This window comes from Heterodontus francisci, chromosome 1, assembly GCF_036365525.1.
Source record: "Heterodontus francisci isolate sHetFra1 chromosome 1, sHetFra1.hap1, whole genome shotgun sequence".
Lineage (NCBI taxonomy): Eukaryota > Metazoa > Chordata > Chondrichthyes > Heterodontiformes > Heterodontidae > Heterodontus > Heterodontus francisci.
In genome coordinates this window covers 67,067,697-67,088,233 of record NC_090371.1, presented here as the reverse complement: position 1 = coordinate 67,088,233, position 20,537 = coordinate 67,067,697, and the positions used below count along the sequence as shown (strand labels likewise).

At 42.8% G+C, this 20,537-nt stretch overlaps 2 protein-coding genes across 3 annotated transcripts in view; one reads left to right on the top strand and one right to left on the bottom strand.

The window, feature by feature from the left end:
• fam219aa (family with sequence similarity 219 member Aa) overlaps positions 1–1,396 on the bottom strand; it is a 77,037-nt gene extending 75,641 nt beyond the window's left edge. For both annotated transcript variants that reach the window (XR_010975030.1, XM_068031505.1), the window contains exon 1: positions 1,129–1,396. Coding sequence is in view for 1 of the 2 variants with exons in the window: in XM_068031505.1 (XP_067887606.1) it covers positions 1,129–1,188 (60 nt within the window). In the remaining variant the exon portion in view is untranslated. The remainder of the gene's footprint in view (positions 1–1,128) is intronic.
• Positions 1,397–1,815: 419 nt separating this feature from the next.
• dnai1.2 (dynein, axonemal, intermediate chain 1, paralog 2) overlaps positions 1,816–20,537 on the top strand; it is a 355,371-nt gene continuing 336,649 nt past the window's right edge. The window contains exons 1-3 of the mRNA XM_068031491.1: positions 1,816–1,895; positions 10,846–10,902; positions 15,902–16,000. Of these exons, the coding sequence (XP_067887592.1) occupies positions 1,869–1,895; positions 10,846–10,902; positions 15,902–16,000 (183 nt within the window). The 5' untranslated portion in view covers positions 1,816–1,868. The remainder of the gene's footprint in view (positions 1,896–10,845; positions 10,903–15,901; positions 16,001–20,537) is intronic.

Sequence of the window (20,537 nt, the reverse complement as noted above, 5' to 3'; positions counted from 1 at the left end):
ACATGCTATATGGTATGCGCTATCAGAATACATTTACTGGGCCAACAGACTAGCCGTAAATTAATTCTTGATTGTCAATTTTTGAATGTGCTGATCTCAACTCAATTTTATATCCTGGCAAACCTATAGAATGAGCAATAAAATTGCTTTCATCTTAAGTATGTATTACTTTACACAACTTAGTATCAATTTCCTTCTGTATAGAAAAGATCTAGGAGTTCCAAAGTATTCAAGGGCTATGAAAACAATACCTACAAACTTCATGGAAAAGTATGGATTACATAGAAACTAAGATTAAACCAAGTTTCTCATTCCTTGAGCAACGTAAAACATATATGTATCTAGATATGGCTTATATAACTACAACCCAATTTAAAGTTTCTGATAGCAATATGAAATACAACAGCATAGGTGGCAACAAAGTGCACCTGTACTTGAAAGATGAATGCAGACATTCAAGTGGATTGTATCATGATTTATAAAACGTCACTGCTCTATTTGAATGAAATACAGAGAAGCTAAGTGTCCTCTTAAACAAGATAAAATTGTTTCAGAACATATGTCAGGTAAAAGAAACCTAGAGTGCTTCTCAAATTTTAACCCACATCTATTACAGTACAGTACATGTGGAAGATAAGGTCTCAATATACTAGGATTATCTGTAATGTCCACTTTAAAATAAAACCTCATGAAAGTTATACATTTCTTCTATAAAATTACCTGCATCCTCTCTCAATTCTTAGATGCAAAAAAGAGGCAACGTGAAATTTACTACTATAAATTTCTCACAAATTTGGCCTCCCTTCCTTCCGAATCGAGGCTCACTGATGTGCCAAAAGGACAATGAATTCACGGCCGAACCAGTCATCGCATCACTGAAAACTTGTTATACGTACATTAAAATGCGCCCGTTAGGTTGAAAAGCAGGGAGTTAGCTCATTACACCAAACACGGGAGATAAAAATTACGGACGAAAGCTCTGCATTAAAAAAAAAACGCGTCTGAACCAAAATCACCAGACAAGGCCCCGAGCTCCAACCAGTCGGAACCGACAGTGCAAAGAGCAAGACTATAAAACTATTGAGAAATAAATAAAAGATAGCTTTTTTCAAAAATTCCCTTCCTTACCAGCGGTTGTATTTCTGACCGGGCTGTAGGGACTTGAAATCGATCGATTTCTTCCATCATTTTGAATAAGCAAATCAAAGCAATGCTACGACCTTTTTTTTAAAAAAAAAAGCTCCCCCCCCAGCGATCACTATTTATTCTGACTATAGCGATGATGATTATTTCCTTCCCTCAGTATGATTAACTCATGTTATCCCTCACAGTACTAACAACAGCTGCAGCCAGTCTCCAGCTCCCACAGAGACAGTGACTCAACTCCAGCTTCCAGCTCCGGAAGTCGGAACCACTGAGCGCTTCACAGGACCCCCCCCCCCCCCCCAAAAAAAAAAAATTGTTCAAGATATAACTAAGATCTTAATAATTACTGAAAAATAATCACGTTAGTGGATCCAGCAAATTCTATTTTTTTTAATTTAAAGGGAAACGGTATTTCTTTCCGTCCATCAGGCATCGCTGGAGACAGTCCCGTTGCCCGGGTTACGGCCAGCTGTACATTTTCTGACAGTTCGGCAGCTTTAAGTTGCGAATAACTTTCCTCCGATCATCTCTTTTGATTAGTGTATTGCTGCGGTTCGATCGTTTGTATTTTAAAACGTGACTTTAGCCGCTCCTTTTGAACTGGAAACGGTTGTTTTGCGCGGCGGCGGGTGGCAGCTGCGGTTACCAAGGTGATGGGATTTAACTTCCGGCGGCGCTGCTGGAATCAGTCTCTGAACTTTTAGATCCATCAATCTGTCAAGATGCCAGCGAAAACTAAAACCAGATCGGTAATTTGAACAAACTTTTCTCATCTTTTTGTTACGCTCGTTATAAAAATAATTTTGCTTTGTTTTGTTAAAAAAGAAAGATGATTTATTTACAGGACACTGACACCGGCCCCACCTGTGTGGTTCGGAGTGTTGAACCTTTTGCTTTCCGATCAGAAACAAGGCGGTTGTTTTATTCTCACGACCACCCACCGCGAGCAACTTTGTATGTTTTAGGTTTTAAGTGTCCATTTCGGAAACTTTTATGTTCAAATGCGTCCATGACTAGCGCTTGACTGTTATTACCGCTGGTGGGTGCGTTCCTGACCACCGATCACCCTGCTCCGATGGTCACTGAACATCCACAATTTGTGCCCTCTTCAGCGCATCCCAGTCCTTACACTCCCCACCCCCCTCCGCCCTTAGCTACTTATTGTTTTTCCATCTGGAAGCACTGGCAAAAGAAGATACCACTGTTTTGACGAGGTACCTGTTCAGATCTTGTTGCAGGAAGAGGGAGTTTTTATCCCAGGCCAAGCCAAAGTATTAGTGGAAGTGAAGGGCAAAGAGCTTGGTACGTCGACACAGTTATTGCCAATAGCACTATCCAGAGAACGGAGCTGCAGTGCCAAAGAATCAATCAACAAATTCACTACATGGGTCAAAGCAAGTGGACATCATGTCCCATTTTCTGTGTGCTCTGTTGCAAATCTCATTAGCTAAACCCATGCATTCCTTCACTTTCTCTCCACCATCCTGGAATGAATGACACTTCACTCTGGATTAACCATCAACATCCTTTCCCAGCTTTATGTCTTTCTGAAAAGGATGTAACAGATAACACACTTCCATGTCCCGTCTACTGCAGCTTCTTGCAATCAAAAACCATCTTCAGAATCAGAGAAGGCACATTTCCTGTAGACATTGACACTTTATCTTTGCCAACAATGTCCTGGGGCTGAGAAGAGTGGCCTCCGATAACCACAACTGTCTGCCTTTGTGCCAGGTATGAGTCCAACCATTGGATAGACCTCCCCTGATTCCCATTGACTTTAATTTTACAAGGGCTCCTTGATGCAACACTTGATCAAAGGTTGCCTTGTGCCAAGGACAGTCACTCTCACCTCACCTGTGGAATTCAGTTCTTTTATTCATATTTGGACCAAAGCAGTAATGAGTTCTGGAGTCATGGTTCTGGCAGAACCCAAACTGAGCTGCGGTGAGTAAGTGCCGCTTGATAGCACTGCTGACGGCTTCTTCCATCACTTTGCTAACAATTGAGAATAGGCTGATGCAGTGGTAATTGGCTGGATTGGATTGTCATACTTTTTGTGGAGAGGACTTACATAGGCAATTTTCCACATTGTCAGGTAGTGTCTAGTCATCTAGTGTTGTAGCTGTACTGGAACAGAGCACAAGTCTTCAACACTACAGCTGGGATGTTGTTGGGGCCCATGCTCTTTTCAATATCCAGTGTGCTCGGCTAATGCTTGCTATCATGTGGACTGAATCAAATTGGCTGAAGACTGGCATCTGTGATAGTGCGGAACTCAGGAGGAGGCTGAGATGGATGATCCACTCATGACTCGGCACTTCGGGTTAAAAATAATTGCAAATGCTTCAGCCTTGTCTTTTGTACTCACTTATTGGGATCTGCCATCTTTGAAGATGGGGATATTCATGGAGTCCTCCTCTTGTTGTTTGTCTAATTGTCCACCACCATTTATGACTGGATATGGCAGGACTGCAGAACTTTAATCTGTTCTGTTGGTTATGTAATTGCTTATCTCTGTCTGTAGCATGCTGCTTCTGCTGTATGCCTGTAGTCCTAAGTTTTGCATTCACCAGCTGGCACCTCACTTTCAGGTATACCTGGTGCTGCACCCGGCATGCTCTCCTACTCTCTTCATTAAACCAGGGTTGGTCCCCAGGCTTGATATTAATGGTAGAATGAGGAATATGCTGGGACATGAGGTTACAGATTGTGATGGAATAAAATTCTGCTGCTGTTCATGCCCCACAGCGCCTCATGGATGCCCAGTTTTGAGATGCCAAATCTGTTCTGAATCTATCCCATTTGGCACTGTAGTAGTGCCACACAATGCAACAGAAGGGGTCCTCCATGTGAAGAGGAACTTCATATCCATAAGAACTGTGTGGTGGTCATTGAGAGGGAACTGAAACCCCGGTTCCCTTTACTGTCCATAATCAGTGTGTTTTTGATAAAGAAGATGTGTTTGTTTCTTAACCCCTGAGTGTATTGCCAATTTGAATAATCAACAGCATGCTTTTCATGGGTTCAAATAAAGAGGATTATTTTTATTCACACATTCATCTCGAAAGTCTAATGCTATGTTGCTCACTCACCACACAAACAGGTGGGCATGCACGTGTACACACACACAGACACACACTCGAGAAGGAAAGCTGTTAAAGAGGATAGTGCACTTTTACCAATTACAAACAAAGGACTAGTTCATAAGTAATGTGATTTTGGCTCGTCCTGGGGAAAAAGGATGTGTTGTGGGCTCGGTGAAGAAGGCGTTTTCACTCTTGAAGTGTAGTTAGGTGGATTTGATAGCCAGAGTCGTATATCGTATGACTTGCAAAGTCATTGCAAGGTTCTCTTGAAGAGGTGGGGGTTTCAGCAGGGTTTTCATGAAGTTAGTTGCTTGTCGTCTCATTACTAGGAGGTTGGTTTTCTGTACTGGTGGACTTGAAAAGGAACAGGGTTGGAGACCTTAGGATCTCCCTAGTTAAGGCATATGTGTTCTGCCTTTGCTGCTGTCTCTCCAGCTGTTAGAGTCATAGAGAGATACAGCATTGAAACAGGCCCTTTGGCCTACCAAGTCTGTGCCAACCATCAACCACCCATTTATACTAATTCTACATTAATCCTATGTCCCCTGCCACATCTCCACAATTCTCCTACTACCTACCTACAGTAGGGGAAATTTACAATGGCCAATTTACCTATCAACCTGCAAGGCTTTGGCTGTGGGAGGAAACCAGAGCACCTGGCAGAAACCCATGCGTTCACAGGGAGAACTTGCAAACTCCGCACAGGCAGTACCCAGAACCAAACCCAGGTCACTGAAGCTGTGAGGCTGTGGTGCTAACCACTGCGCCACTCTGTTGTTTGAAGACTGTCCAGTTTTTCCCTGGTGCTTGGAGTGATAAGATTTGTTATTTGTGATTAGTTTCAGTAGGTGGCCACCTGATGAATACTTCTGTTGTCCACGCAGAATGATTTGAAGGCCGAAACCATTGCTACATACTGGGGATTGATGGTGTCCATTCGCATCTACTTATGATTTAACTGTTTTCCTACTGCTGTCCTTATTAAGTTTCGCGCTTAGAGACAGTGAGTCCAGGAGTCCATAGGTATTGAGTTTTGGGTCAGACCACAAACAATAGGAGGTGTGAATTCCACACATGATTTCTTATTGGTATATCCATTCAAGGGATGCACTCCACCCATGGTCATTCAATTAGGAACTTTCCAGAGGCTTGAGGTACAGCTGAGTCTGGACTGAAATTGCAAAAGCCTCGGCAGCCGTCTTATATAACCTTTTAATGACCATTGTGGTTCATTTAAAAAAAAGGAAAATTGAGTTTCAGAAGATTCTATGCTGAATATTATAAAGTTATGAAGAGGACATGCCTTTACTGGGCATGACACTACCAATACTGTCATGGACAAATGCATCTGTGACAGATTGATTGATAATGATGAGGTCAAGTATGTTTTTCCCTTGTGTTGGTTCTCTCACCACCTGTCACAAGTCCAAAATGGCAGTTATGTTCTTTAGGGCTTGGCTAGCTCGGTCAGTAGTGATTTTTTAATCCACCGGTTGGAAACCTAAATGTTAAACTGGTGGAGATGAACCACTCAGACTTGCAAGCTTCGAACTCTGTCTGCTTACTGTGCTTATGTACTTAAGCCTGACGGGGAGCTATTGTGGTTAGAGAACTTTCTGGAAAGAACAGACAGAAACCTCCTTCAGCTACACAGTACCGAACTTTCCAGAAAGACAGAGATCTCCCTTGAAGAAATTCAGTCACATTGCGGTCTCCCACTGAATCAGCGTCCATCTCTTCAAACCAGAAGCTGGAGTACCACTGAATCAGCGTCCATGTCTGACCACCAAATTTAGCCTGAAGCCAGCCGAGTCATCAACATCCACAGACTATATACCCCGTTAATTTTTCTGGACTCTAATTTGACCAAACTATCATCCCCCACCACCCCCAACCCCAACTCTATAACCTATTTGCGTGTGTGTGAAAGTTGAAGCGTAATTATTTTTACTTAGATTGGTTTAAGTACAATAAAGTTAACCCCTGTCTTTGTTCAATTCGAGAAAACCTGTCTGATTGGCTCCTTTATGATCGTGGCACATAAACAGTTAAGCACTCACTGAATTGTAAAATATATTCACTTTAAAATGAAATAAATCTGTTGTGGTCAAACAAGGAGAGGGAAATGAGGGAGCCCTTCAACCCTTCTCTCCTGATCGTAACATACTACTGAGCCACTGTTGATGATGGATATTGAAGTCCTCCACCCAGAATACATCCTGTGCTGTTGCTGCCCTCGGTGCCTCTCCATGGAGGAAGACTGATTCATCAACTGAGGGAGGACGGTAGGTGATAATCAGGAGGAGGTTTCCTTGCTCTTGTTTGACCTGATGCCATGAGACTTCATTCACTGAAGTCAATGTTGAGGGGCCCCAGAGCCACTTCCTCCAGACTAAATACCACTGTGCCTGTCTGTCCTACTGGTGGTGGTGGTGGCAGGGGGGGTGGTGGTGGTGAATGGGGAGGTGGGTGATAGAAGAATATGGGATGTTGACCGAAAGTATGTCAGGCTATTACTACACTAGTCTGAGGGATAGTTCTCTCAATTTTGGCACAAGTTTCCATATGTTAGAGAGGAGGACTTGGCAGGGTTGACTATGCCTTTCATGTCCTATGCAAAACTTGTGCCTGAGTTGATGCCAGGTGTTTATCCAATTTTATCTTGATAGCTTTTCATAGCTATGTTTCATAGTGGTTTTATTACAACTTAGTGGCTTGCTAGGCCATTTCAGAGGGCAGTTAAAAGTCAACCATGTTTCTGTGTGTCTGGAGTCACATATAGGCCAACCTGGGTAAAGACAGCACCTTTCCTTCTCTAAAGGACATTCGTGCATCAGTTAGGTTTTTATGATAATTCGGCAGTTTAATGGTCACCATTAAGGATCCTAACTTTTTATTCCTGATTTATTGATTTAACTGAATTTAAATTCCCCAACTGCCATTGTGGGATTTGAACTCACATCTCCACATTATTAGTCCAGGCTTCTGGATTACTCATCCAGTAAAATAACCACTATGCTACCATACCCAATAAACTCACACTAATGATTCTTCCTATACATTCTATTCTAGACACTGCTATAAGTACTCACACATAACACAAGCTGCCACGTATCAGCACATTTTCAAAGTTCGCCCATTCAAAAGTTTTTTTGAGGATGTCTGTCTGGTAGTTTTATCCTTCTGTTCACACAGGCAGGGCCAAAGAAACAGCAGTAAGACTCTCACAACAAAAGCCAAGATGTCACCTCATTCCATCTTACTCTGACAAGTAAATGGGCAGAGCAATCCACCCCAGGAGATTTAGATAGTTAGATTGACTACACTGGTTGATCCACAGAGCAATGGTGAGAAGGTTCCAGGGGAAAGGATTGAAGAGAAAGAGGATCATCTATCCAGGGACACTTATATCAGCAGAAATGTAGCAGCCTAAAGCAGGTCCATCAGAAGCCCATGCTCACAGATCTTGAGAGCCACCTTTAACCCAGGTGCCTTTATGACCACGAGCTGCCAGCTACTTCACAGGCCCCATTCACAAGGTTTACACTGCAAAGAAGCACCAGAATAGGAAGCTGGGAACAACTCATCGGAAGGGTAAGCAGCTTGGTAGCAAGTTCATTGCAGTTGCAGAGTGTGACAATATTTTTTGAGAGGCTGAGAAAGTGTGGAGAAGTGGGAGGATGATTATGAGGGAGAAGTGGGAGATACTTTGTGATTCATGTGATTATCATTTAACGGAAAGGCAAGGGAAGTTGGCGTGTGGAGCGAGGAGGCAAGGATTCTTTGTTCACGTAAAGGTGTCTTGAATCCAGGTTTGTCTGTATAACTTTACTGGGCTGCGTCCCCATCTTCCTCAGGTTCTTGTGGCTCCTTCTCATGCAGCTTTTCTGTGGACGGGTGAATCCCTCTTTTGATGGCTATGTTTTGGAGCATGCAGCAAGCCATGCTGAGCTGAGAGTCTTTAGCAGGCTGTTACTCCCGGATGATCCCTTACTTGCTCAAGCACTGAAAGCACTGCCTTAGCATGCCAGTGATATCTTGTATTATTAATGAGGTATCTCATCTATTGCATTTATATGTTGCAGAGGAGGCATCAGCTAAGATAGTAATAGCTAGTTTTGATCCTCAAGGAGCCTTTATTCACTGGAATTAGAAAACATAGGTGTTATGGTATACTGATGAGGAATAAAGATGTTATAACTGATGCCTGGGAATTTGGCTGCTACTTACATTATGCTGTAATGATTTTTGTCCACCGGCTGGTTGGACTTTAACAGATTGGTCCCCTTTCAAGGAAGAAATAGCAGGGCATCTCGATAGAAACTGTCCCGTTGGGCAGACGCAGCATGGGTTCATGAAGGGCAGGTCATGCTTGACAAATCTTTTGGAATTCTATGATGACATTACGAGCAAGGTAGACAATGGGGACCCAGTGGATGTGGTGTACCTAGATTTCCAAAAGGCCTTCGACAAGGTGCCGCACAAGAGGCTGCTGCATAAGATAAGGATGCATGGCGTTAGGGGTAAAGTATTAGCATGGATAGAGGATTGGTTGACTAACAGGAAGCAGAGAGTGGGGATAAATGAGTGCTATTCTGGTTGGCAATCAGTCACTAGTGGTGTGCCTCAGGGATCGGTGTTGGGACCGCAATTATTTACAATTTATATAGATGATTTGGAGTTGGGGACCACGTGTAGGGTGTCAAAGTTTGCAGATGACACTAAGATGAGTGGCAGAGCAAAGTGTGCAGATGACTGTGAAACTTTGCAGAGGAATATAGATACATTGAGTGAGTGGGCAAAGGTCTGGCAGATGGAATACAATGTTAATAAATGTGAAGTCATTCATTTCGGTAGGAGTAACAGTAAAAAGGATTATTACTTGAATGGTAAAAAGTTGCAGCATGCTGCTATGCAGAGGGACCTGGGTGTCCTTGTGCATGAATCGCAGAAGGTTGGTCTGCAGGTACAGCAAGTAATTAGGAAGGCAAATGGAATTTTGTCCTTCATTGCTAAAGGGATTGAGTTTAAAAGCAGAGAGGTTATGTTGCAGCTGTATAAGGTACTGGTGAGGCCGCACCTGGAGTACTGTGTGCAGTTTTGGTCTCCTTACTTGAGAAAGGATGTACTGGCACTGGAGAGGGTGCAGAGGAGGTTCACTAGGTTGATTCCGGAGTTGAGGGGGTTGGTTTATGAGGAGAGACTGAGTAGATTGGGATTATATTCATTGGAATTCAGAAGAATGAGGGGGGATCTTATAGAAACATATAAAATTATGAAGGGAATAGATAAGATACAAGTAGAGAGGATGTTTCTACTGGCAGGTGAAGCTAGGACAAGAGGGCATAGCCTCAAGATTAGAGGGAGCAGATTTAGGACTGAATTAAGAAGGAACTTCTTCACCCAGAGGGTTGTTAATCTATGGAATTCCTTGCCCAGTGAAGTAGTTGACGCTTCTTCAGTAAACGTTTTTAAAGCTAAGGTAGATATCTTTTTGAACAATAAAGGAATTAAGGGATACGGTGGGAGCACGGGTAAGTGGATCTGAGTCCACGAAAAGATCAGCCATGATCTTATTGAATAGCGGAGCAGGCTCGAGGGGCCAGACGGCCTACTCCTGCTCCTAGTTCTTATGATCTTATGATCTTACAATGGATTAGTGGTACTCCTGCCAAGAGGATGTGTCCTATCTATTACCCCTTCCCTGTACTTTGGAGAATCTTTGATGTGAGTTCCTTAAGTAATTGCACTCAGATGAAATTTAATCTCCCTGACAATTGAGACATTTGCATCCTAAGTAAGAAATCTCCGAATTTATAGCTCATCTTGACTGTTCCCACCAATCAGGGATTTACTCCAGGTTTTTAAAAATTATTCATTCATGGGATGTGGGTGCCCATGCTGAATGGCCCATGAGAAGATGGTGGTACGCTGCCTTCTTGAACTGCTTCAGTGCTTTGGGTGTAGGTACACCAACAGCACTGTTAGGAGGGAGTTCCAGGATTTTGACCTAGCAACAGTGAAGGCCAGTGCCTACCTCAATGCAAGGTGGCCTGTCCAGTTTCATTCCTTTTCTTCGACTTCATAGTAGTTTGATACAACTGAGTGGCTTGCTAGGCCATTTCAGAGGGCATTTACGGTCAATGACATTGCTGTGGGTCTGGAATCACATGTAGGCCAGACCAGGTAAGGATGGTTGGTTTCCTTCCCTAAAGGACATTTTTGAACAGATAGGTTTTTACAACAATCGACAATGGTCACCATTAGACTAGCTTTTAATTCCAGATTTATTAATTGAATTCAAATTTCACCATCCGCTGTGGTGGGATTAAAACCCATATCCCCAGAGAATTAGCCTGAATTACTGGTCCAATGATATTACCACTACACCACCACCACCTCCTCCTCTATGTATTTCTTTTGTTTTTGGGTTTTTGCTTCTAGTTTGTTGTGCCAGGCAGTGGAAATGTTTGAGGAGGAGAAGGAGGGGTCATGGACATGCTGATTTATCTTCTAATATTGGATGTAAACTTTGAAATATCTGTGATTTAAAAATATACATAAAGTGATATCACATTAATATCAATAATTTACAATATTTTCCTAATAGGTTACTGCCCCGCCTCCTGTGCAGTCTGCGAAAGCTATATCAAAGAAGTCCAAGAAGGTAAGAAGGTTTGATTGATAATTTTGATTAATTTGAAAATGAACAATTTAATATCACGAGTGTAGATAGTTAATAATCTTACAGTGTAAACGCTATTATTTGGGTACAGTATAGCATATGATAGAACATAGGACTAGATAAGAAAGTAATTAAAAATAGGAAAAAGTGATGACTTGTAAAAGGTAAAGAAATGCAATTGTCTTGCACCCGTTTTTCAGGTGCTAAACGGATGCAAAAGCATCCAATATGGCATACCGGAAGCCTGTGTTTATCTCAACTGGAGGTACGCTGTCATCAAATTGGATTGGACTTCTCTGTAGGCATTCAGAGCACATGCCAGAACTATGGAAAATGCTGAATATCCTATGTAAATAAGGTTCCTGTGCTTGTTGTAGGACTTATTTATTAGATTGGCCTGCCTTGGCACCTGCTTTGCCACGTGTTAAAGTTGCCGAGCAACTTTTGGTATGAACAGCTGGGAAGGACCAGCATTATTTAAAAGGATAAAAATATTTGTAATTTCAGACTGCTGAATTATCTTCTGGACATTTTTTGGTAGTTTATTGATTCTCAAGGGTTCATTTTGACTGATGAAAAGAAGATTTTGCTTATATTGCATTGTTGTCACTTGGTTTATAAACACAGACTCACAGAGTTGTTACAGCGCAGAAGGGGGCCATTTAGCCCATCACGTCTACACTGGCTCTCCTAATGAGCATTTCACCTAGTGCTACTCCCCCGCCTTCTTGCCGCAACCCTGCATATTCTTCCTTTTCATATAACTGTCTAATTCCCCTTTGAATGCCTTGATGGAACCTGCCTCCACCACACTCTCAGGCATTGCATTCCAGACCTTAACCGCACGCTGAGTGAAAAAGTTTTTCCTCATGTCGCTTTTGCTTGTTTTACCAATTACTTTAAATTTGTGCCCTCTCATTTTCAATCCTTTCAGGAGTGGGAACAGTTTTTCCCTATCTGCTCTGCCTACACCCCTCATGATTTTGAATACCCCTAACAAATCTTCTCTCAGCCTTCTCTTCTCCAAGGAAAACAGTCCCAACTTCTCCAATCTGTCTTCATAATTGAAGTTGCTGATCCCTGGAATCATTCTCATAAATCTTTTCTGCACCCTCTCTAACACCTTCACCTCGTTCTTAAAATGTGGTGCCTAGAACTGGACACAATAATCCAGCTGAGGCAGAACTGGTGTCAACATAACCTCCTACCTAATCTATGCCCCTATTAATAAAGCCCAGGATACTGTATGCTTTATTAACCGCTCTCTCAACCTGTCCTGCCACCTTCAATGACTTATGCACATATGCACGCAGGCCCCTCTGCTCCTGCACCCCATTTCGAATTATACCCTTTATTTTATATTGTCTCTCCGTGTTCTTCCTACCAAAATGTATCACTTCACATTTCTCCTCATCTGTCACCTGTCCACCCATTCCACCAACTTGTCTATGTCCTTTTGAAGTTCTACACTATCCTTCTCACAGTCCACAATCCAAGTTTCATATCATAGAATCATAGAGTCCTAGATTTATACAGCACAGAAACAGGCCCTTCGGCCCACTGTGTCTGTGCTGTCCATCAAGCCTATCTATTCTAATCCCATTTTCCAGCACTTTGCCCGTAGCCTTGTATGCTATAGTGTTTCAAGTGCTCATCTGAATACTTATTAAATGTTGTGAGGGTTCCTGCCTCTACCACTCCTTCAGGCAGTGTGTTCCAGATTCCAACCACCCTCTGGGTGAAAAAATGTTTCCTCAAATCCCCTCTAAACCTCCTGCCTCTTGCCTTAAATCTATGCCCCCTGGTTATTGACACCTCCACTAAGGGAAAAAATTTCTTCCTATCTACCCTATCTATGCCCCTCATAATTTTGTATACCTCAATCAGGTCCCCCCTCAGCCTTCTCTGTTCTAAGGAAAATAACCTTAGCCTATCCAGTCTCTCTTCATGGCTGAAATGCTCCAGCCCAAGCAACATCCTGGTGAATCTCCTCTGCACCCTCTCCAGTGCAATCACATCCTTCCTATAGCAGTGGTGCCCAGAACTGTACACAGTACTCCAGCTGTGGCCTGACTAGCGTTTTTTCGGCTCCATCGTAACCTCCCTGCTCTTATATTCTCTGCCTCGGCTAATAAATGCAAGTATGCCGTATGCCTTCCTAACCACCTTATCTACCTGTGCTGCTGCCTTCAGTGATCTATGGACAAGTACACCAAGGTCCCCCTGACCCTCTGTACTTCCTAGAGTCCTACCATATTCCCTTGACTTGTTAGTCCTCCCAAAATGCATCAGCTCACACTCCTCAGGATTAAATTCCATTTGCCACTGGTCTGCTCAGATTACCAGCCCATCATCTGCAAACTTTGAAATTGTGCCCTGTGCACCAAGGTCTAGGTCATTAGCAAGGGTCCCAACGCTGACCTCTGTGGAACGCCACTACAAACCCTTCTCCAGCCCGAAAAACATCCATTAACCACTACTCTTTGTTTCCTGTCACTCAGCCAATTCTGTATCTATGTTACTACTGTCCAGTTTATTCCATGAACTATAACTTTGCTCACAAATCTGTTGTGCGGCACTGTATCAAACGCCTTTTGGAAGTCCTTGTACACCATATCAACTGCATTGCCCTCATCAACCCTCTCTGTTACCTCCTCAAAAAACTCCAGAAAGTTAGTTAAACATGATTTTCCATGAAGAAATCCATGCTGGCTTTCTTTAATTAACCCATATTTGTCCATGTGACTATTAATTTTGTCCTGAATTATTCTTTCTAGAATTTTCCCCACCGCTGAAGTTTTACTGTAGGTATATATAGTTTGGTAGAGCTGGCTTTGATGCTGGAAGAGGTGCATGAGCAGCTGTGACGAGGCAGAAGGAGGAGGGTACTGCGCAGGAGGTCACACCCACAGTGGGTCTTCAGGGACCACTTCTCCTGTATGAACTTTTCAGGGCACTGTATAAGGCACCTTCGCTTCACAAAGGAAGCTTTCACCAAGCTACGTCATTTGCAGCAGCAGGGCATGGACAGCACTGCATGTAACTGTCAAAGTCACTATGGCTTTTAATTTTTATGCCATGGGCTGCTTTCAGGATGCAGCAGTTGACATCAGTGACATATCGCAGTTTGCTATCGTTCGCTGTATCAGCATTCACCAAGGTTCTCTACACTAATAAGAACAGCTACATCTCATTCCCCACAAACAGAATGAAGCAGGATGAGAGAGCACTTGACTTTGCCTGCATGACAGGCTCCCTAGGGTACAAGGTGCCATACACTGTGCCCACGTTGCCTTGCGTGTTTTCCATCACCAGCCTATCATCTTTATCAATCATAAAGTTTCCACTCCCTCAACTGTAAACTGCTTTGCGGCCATACATAGTCTATTATGCAATAAAAACAAGAAATGCTGGAAATACTCAGCAGGTCTGGCAGCATCTGTGGAGAGAGAAGCAGAGTTAACGTTTCAGGTCAGTGACCCTTCCTCAGAACTCAGTTCAGAACTCAGATGATGGTGAATCTTTGGAATTCTCTACTCCAGAGGGCTATGGAAGCTCAATCACTGAGCATGTTCAAGACAGAAATCGATAGCTTTCTGGAGACAAATGACCTCAAGGGATATGGAGATAGTGCAGGAAAGTGGTGTTGAGGCAGAGGATTAGCCATGATCTAAATGAATGGCGGAGCAGGCTTGACAGGCTGAATGGCCTGCTCCTGTTCCTATGTTCCATTTTCTTTTTTGATTACATTTCAGTGAAGCTCCTTGGGACAGTTTTCTACATTAAAAGGCAATGTATAATGCTATGACCAAGTGAGAAAGAGGTCTAGGGTTCCCTTTCAGCCTTTACGTGGTCTTACTGTAATAGGGTTTTATTTTTAAACACACTGTGTTTTAGCTCCCTCTTGGTGAACCCTTGTTCACTGCTTTCCAATTATAAGGCAAAGAAATGAGCACAAACAGACCTCCTTAGGTTTAAAGAAGAAAGGTGAAATTTTATTAAATTTAAACTCTAATTCGGTTGACGTCTATAGATACACGATGCGCCCATGCTAGCATGCATACACAATACACACATGCAAATAGAGACAGAAAAGAGCAGAAGAAATAAAGAAGTAAAAGTTTGAGGCAAAATCTGAAGAGTTGTTTGTTACGGGTCTTCAATCTCACTGTATAGTCCTTGATTGTAGGTAGTTCTTGCTTTTTGTTGGGGCCCAGTATTCTTCTTAAACCTTGTTCGCTGTATGAGACTTTTCTCCTTTCGGGTTCATATGTCTTCAGTGGATTCAGATGCTTGTGAGAAAGAGATGGGAGCAGACAGGAGAGAGATCTTCTCAGTCTAGGAGCAAACAGCTTTCTGCCCAAACTCTTTGTACAAATTCAAAAAACTCAGGTTGCCCAGCAGGTTAGTCATGTGGCTATCTGGTTTGACCATGTCCGTTTGTGTATTCGGCCATCTTAGCAGTCAACCTAGAATGCGAGCTCTTCCATCTTCAATGTTTGGTGATCAAAAGTCGATTGTGGGTTGAATGTCAGGGAATGGCTGCTTTGTCCTTTCAAACACCGGCTGTTAATGTGCAAATGTCGTTTCCAGCCGCGACTGATCTGTTCAACAAGTCGTTTCCTCATTCCAGTAACAGTTTACAAAATCACAGAATTGTTACAAATCAATGTTCATGGCAAAATTAATGTGCCTCATTCTGGGCAGGTGGGGGCCTAGCATGACAATCAACACAAGTTGTTGCAGTTAGAGGCTGTGTGTGAAACATGTTGTAATGTCATATAGTTTGTGTATTTTGGAGGTTGTATTGTCTGCTTGAGGCTGCAGCTTGAAAATTTGTTGGGTCAATACTTCAGTAGTGGTGCAATCTTTAGAAGGAAGTTTGTTATGACATTCCCTATATTTTGAGAGTTTTCGAGTCAATGCTTCTAAACATTTCATGAATATTTCTAATGGAATTAAAATTGTCATTCTGTTTCAGGATGATGATGATGGAACTGAGATAGGAGATGGAGGTGATGACTGGAATTTGGGAAAGTCACATATAAAACCTGCTGATCAGCTAGATCTTACTGAACAAGTAAGTTACATCTTATGTTTTTAATATATTTTCATGGAAAATTCGAGCATATGCTGATTTAAAATTGTGCCAGGACCTTTCTTTATAAATTATATGAATTACAAATCTGGGAGAGTGAAACCCATTGTCCTTTAGGTCTTACAATCTTGCTCCCTGCTTTCAAAAGGGTCTTTGATCTGGGTTCCTTGTTCACTTTTTATACTCGTTCATGGGATTTGGTGTCGATGGCTAGGCCATATAAGATAATCAGAGGGTTAGATAGGATGGACAGTGAGAGTCTTTTTCCTCGGATGGTGATGGCAAACATGAGGGGACATAGCTTTAAGTTGAGGGGTGATACATATTGGACAGATGTTAGAGTTAGTTTCTTTACTCAGAGAGTAGTAGGGGCATGGAACGCCCTGCCTGCAACAGTAGTAGACTCTCCAACTTTAAGGGCATTTAAGTGGTCATTGGATAGACATATGGATGAAAATGGAATAGTGTAGGTCAGATGGTTTCACAGGTCGGCGCAACATCGAGGGCCGAAGGGCCTGTACTGCGCTGTAATGTTCTAATTCTAATTCTAATTATTGCCCATACCTAATTGTCCTTGAGAAAGTGGTGGTGAGCCACCTTCTTGAACCGCTGCAGTCCATGTGGGGTAGTTAGGAAGGGAGTTCCTGGAGTTTGACCCAGTGACAGTGAAAGAATGGTGATATAATTCCAAGTCGGGATGGTGTGTGGCTTGGAGGGGAATTTGCAGGTGGTGGTGTTCCCTTGTATCTGCTGTTCTTGTCCATCTAGGTGGTAGAGGTCGTGGGTTTGGAAGGTTCTGTCAAAGTAACCTTGGTGAGTTGCTACAGTACGTCTTGTAGATGGGACACACTGCTGCCACTGTGCATTGGTGGTGCAGGGAGTGAATGTGGATGAGGTGCCAATCAAGTGGGCTGCTTTGTCCTGGATGGTGTCAAGCTTCTTGAGTGTTGTTGGAGCTGTACTCATCCAGGCAAGTGGAGAGTATTCCATCACACAGCTGACTTGTGCCTTGTAAATGGTGGACAGGCTTTGGGGAGGCGGTGGCGTAGTGGTAATGTCACTAGACTAGTAATCCAGAGCCCAGGCTATTGCTATTCCTTTAGGGAAGGAAATCTGCTGTCTTTACCTGGTCTGACCCACATGTGACTCCAGACCCACAGCAATGTGGTTGACTCTTAAATGCCCTCTGAAATGGCCTAGCAAGCCACTCAGTTCAAGGGCAATTAGGGATTGGCAATAAATGCTGGCCTAGTTAGTGACACCCACATCCCACAAATGCATAACAAAAAGGTGAGTTACTTGCCGCAGGATTCCTAGCCTTTGATCTGCTCTTGTAGCCAAGATATTTATATGGCTACTCCAGTTCGGTTTCTGGTCAATGGTAACCCCCCAGGGTGTTGATAATGGGGGAGTCAACGATGGTAATGCCATTGAATATCAAGGGGCAATGATTGGATGCTCTGTTGTGGGAGAGAGTACAGTACAGCACTCCCTCAATACTGCACTGGAGTGTCAGTCTAAATTTTGTACTCAAGTCTCTGATTTGGGACTTGAACTCACAATTTCCTGACGCAGAAGTGAGATTGCTACCAAATGAGCCACAGCTGACACTGTCTACTATGCCTCCTACAATCCATCAGATAGAGTCGTCAGTCACTATGCCCTTGCATTTTTCGATTCTCTCCCGAAACCTATTTCAAAATTTGCTTCTTCATTTATGTATCTTCATTTCCTTTAACAAAATTGGGCAATGTTCACATTCTCAATCAGTGTTCTGAGACCCGTTTAGATGTGTCTATTGTTATGAACGCTGGACTTTGTAGTATAGTTATGTTTTAAAAACTGTGATCTTTAATGCACTGTAAATTGGACATTTGGAGGGGACATGTGATCTCATTCCAATTCTGCCCAGAGACAAGCCAGAGGTCTTGGTTACCATCGTCAGCTGCTTCATCATTGACCTTCCTTCAATCCTAAGGTCAGAAGTGGGGAAGTTCGCTGATGATTGCACAATGTTCTGCACCATTTACGACACCTCAGATACAGAAGCAGTCCGTGTCCAAATGCAGCAAGACCTGGACAGCATTCAGGCTTGGTCTGATAAGTGGTAAGTAACATTTTGTGCCACACAAGTTCCAGGCAATGACCATCTCCAACATACAAATTTACGAATTAGGAGCAGGAGTAGGCCACTGTGCCCCTTGAGCCTGCTCCGCCATTCAATAAGATCATGGCTGATCTGATTATAACATCAACTCCACATTCCCGCCTACCCCCAATAACCTTTCACACCTTTGCTTATCAAGCATCTGTCTACCTCTACCTTAAAAATATTCAAAGACTCTGCTTCCACTGCCTTTTGAGGAAGAGTTCCAAAGACTCACAACTCTATGAGAGAAAAAAATTCTCCTCATCTCTGTCTTAAATGGGTGACCGCTTATTTTTAAACAGTGATCCCAAGTTCTAGATTCTCCCACAAGAGGAAACATCCCTTCCACATCCACCCTGTGAAGACTCCTCAGAATCTTATATGTTTCAATCAAGTCGTCTCTTACTCTTCTAAACTCCAGTGGATGCAAGCCTAGCTTGGCCAACATTTCCTCATAAGATAGCCCACTCATTCTAGGTATTACTGCAGTAAACCTTCTCTGGACTGCTTCCAATGCATTTACATCCTTCCTTAAATAAGGAGACTAATACTGTACACAGTACTCCAGATGTGGTTTCACCAATGCCCTGTATAACTGAAGCATAACCTCCCTACTCTGTATTCAATTCCCCTCGCAATAAATGATAACATTCTATTAGCTTTCCTAATTACTTTCTGTGTCTGGATACTAACCTTTTGCGATTCATGCACTAGGACACCCAGATCCCTCTGCATCTCAGAGCTCTGCAATCTCTCACCATTTAGATGATAAGCTTCTTTTTTATTCTTCCTGCCAAAATGGACAATTTTATATTTTCCCATATTATACTCCATTTGCCAGATCTTTGCCCACTCACTTAACCAATCTATATCCCTTTGTAGCCTCCTTATGTCCTCTTCACAACTTATTTTCCTACCCATCTTTGTGTCAACAGCAAATTTAGCAAACATACCTTCGGTCCCTTCATCCAAGTCATTTATATAAATTGTAAAAGTTGAGGCCCTAGCACTGATCCCTGTGGCACACTTGTTACATCTTGCCAACCAGAAAACGACCCATTTATGTCAACTCTCTGTATCCTGTTAGCTAGCCAATTTTCTATCCATGCCAAAATGTTACCCCCTACACCATGAGCTTTTATTTTCTGCAATAACCTTTGATGTGGCACCTTATCAAATGCCTTCTGGAAATCTAAGTACAGTACTTAGTACAGTGTCCTAAGTACACTGGTTCCCCTTTATCCACAGCACATGTTATTTCTTCAAAGAACTCCAATAAACTGGTTAAATATGATTTCTCTTTTACAAAACCATGTTGATTCTGCCTGATTCCTTGAATATTTCTAAGTGCTCTCATATAACATCTTTCATAATAGCTTCTAACATTTTCCCTATGACAGATGTTAAGCTAACTGTCCTGTAGTTTCCTGCTTTCTGTCTCCCTCCCTTTTTGAATAAAAGAGTTACATTATATAACATGAAAGAATCTAACCATATCCCCTTGACATTCAATGGCATTACCATTGCTGAATGCCTCACAATCAACATCCTGGGGATTACCATTGCCCAGAAATGTAACTGGACCAGCCATATAAATACTGTAGTTACAAAAGCAGGTCGGAGGCTGGGAATTCTGTGGTGAGTAACTCACCTCCTAACTCCCAAAGCCTGTCCACTATCTGTAAGACATAAGTCAGTAGTGCTATGGAATACTCTCCACTTGCTTGGATGAGTGTAGCTCCAACAACACTAAAGATGCTCGACACCTTCCAGGACAAAGCAGCCTGCTTGATCGACATTCCATCTACCACCTTTAACATTCACTCCCTCCACCACCGGCACACAGTGGTAGCTGAATTTACCATCTACAAAATGCACTGCAGTAATTCGTCAAGCCGCCTTCGATAACAAATAAAATGTGATGACACTGAGACTCTGAGAAGCAGGAAGCCTAGAAGCTGTGGTTGAGCCACAACAGAAAATTGCAGCCCTGGAGATACAGCTCAAAAGTTACCCATGCTATGGCGACAATTGTGTTCTGCAACAGGAGAAGGAGCTAATGCAGACAAGGTCAAGAGAAGTAGAAGCACCAATGGATCCGAAAGAATTTCAGCAGCAAGTCAAAGACTTAGAACATCATTGGCAGCGTCATCCGCCCAGGACACTTGATAGATGGGAAGACCCATCACGGAAGAATGCTGTAAATGAGCTACAAAACAAACTGACAGCAGTGTGCCTTAGAGGAATCGAAACGCAGAATGAACTGAAAGAAGGTAAGCAATGGATGTTGGAACTTGAAACATGGAATCAAATCAGCAGTTACAACCATGTCGAGCAGAGAAGAATTGCTCGACAGACAAGGAGAAATGA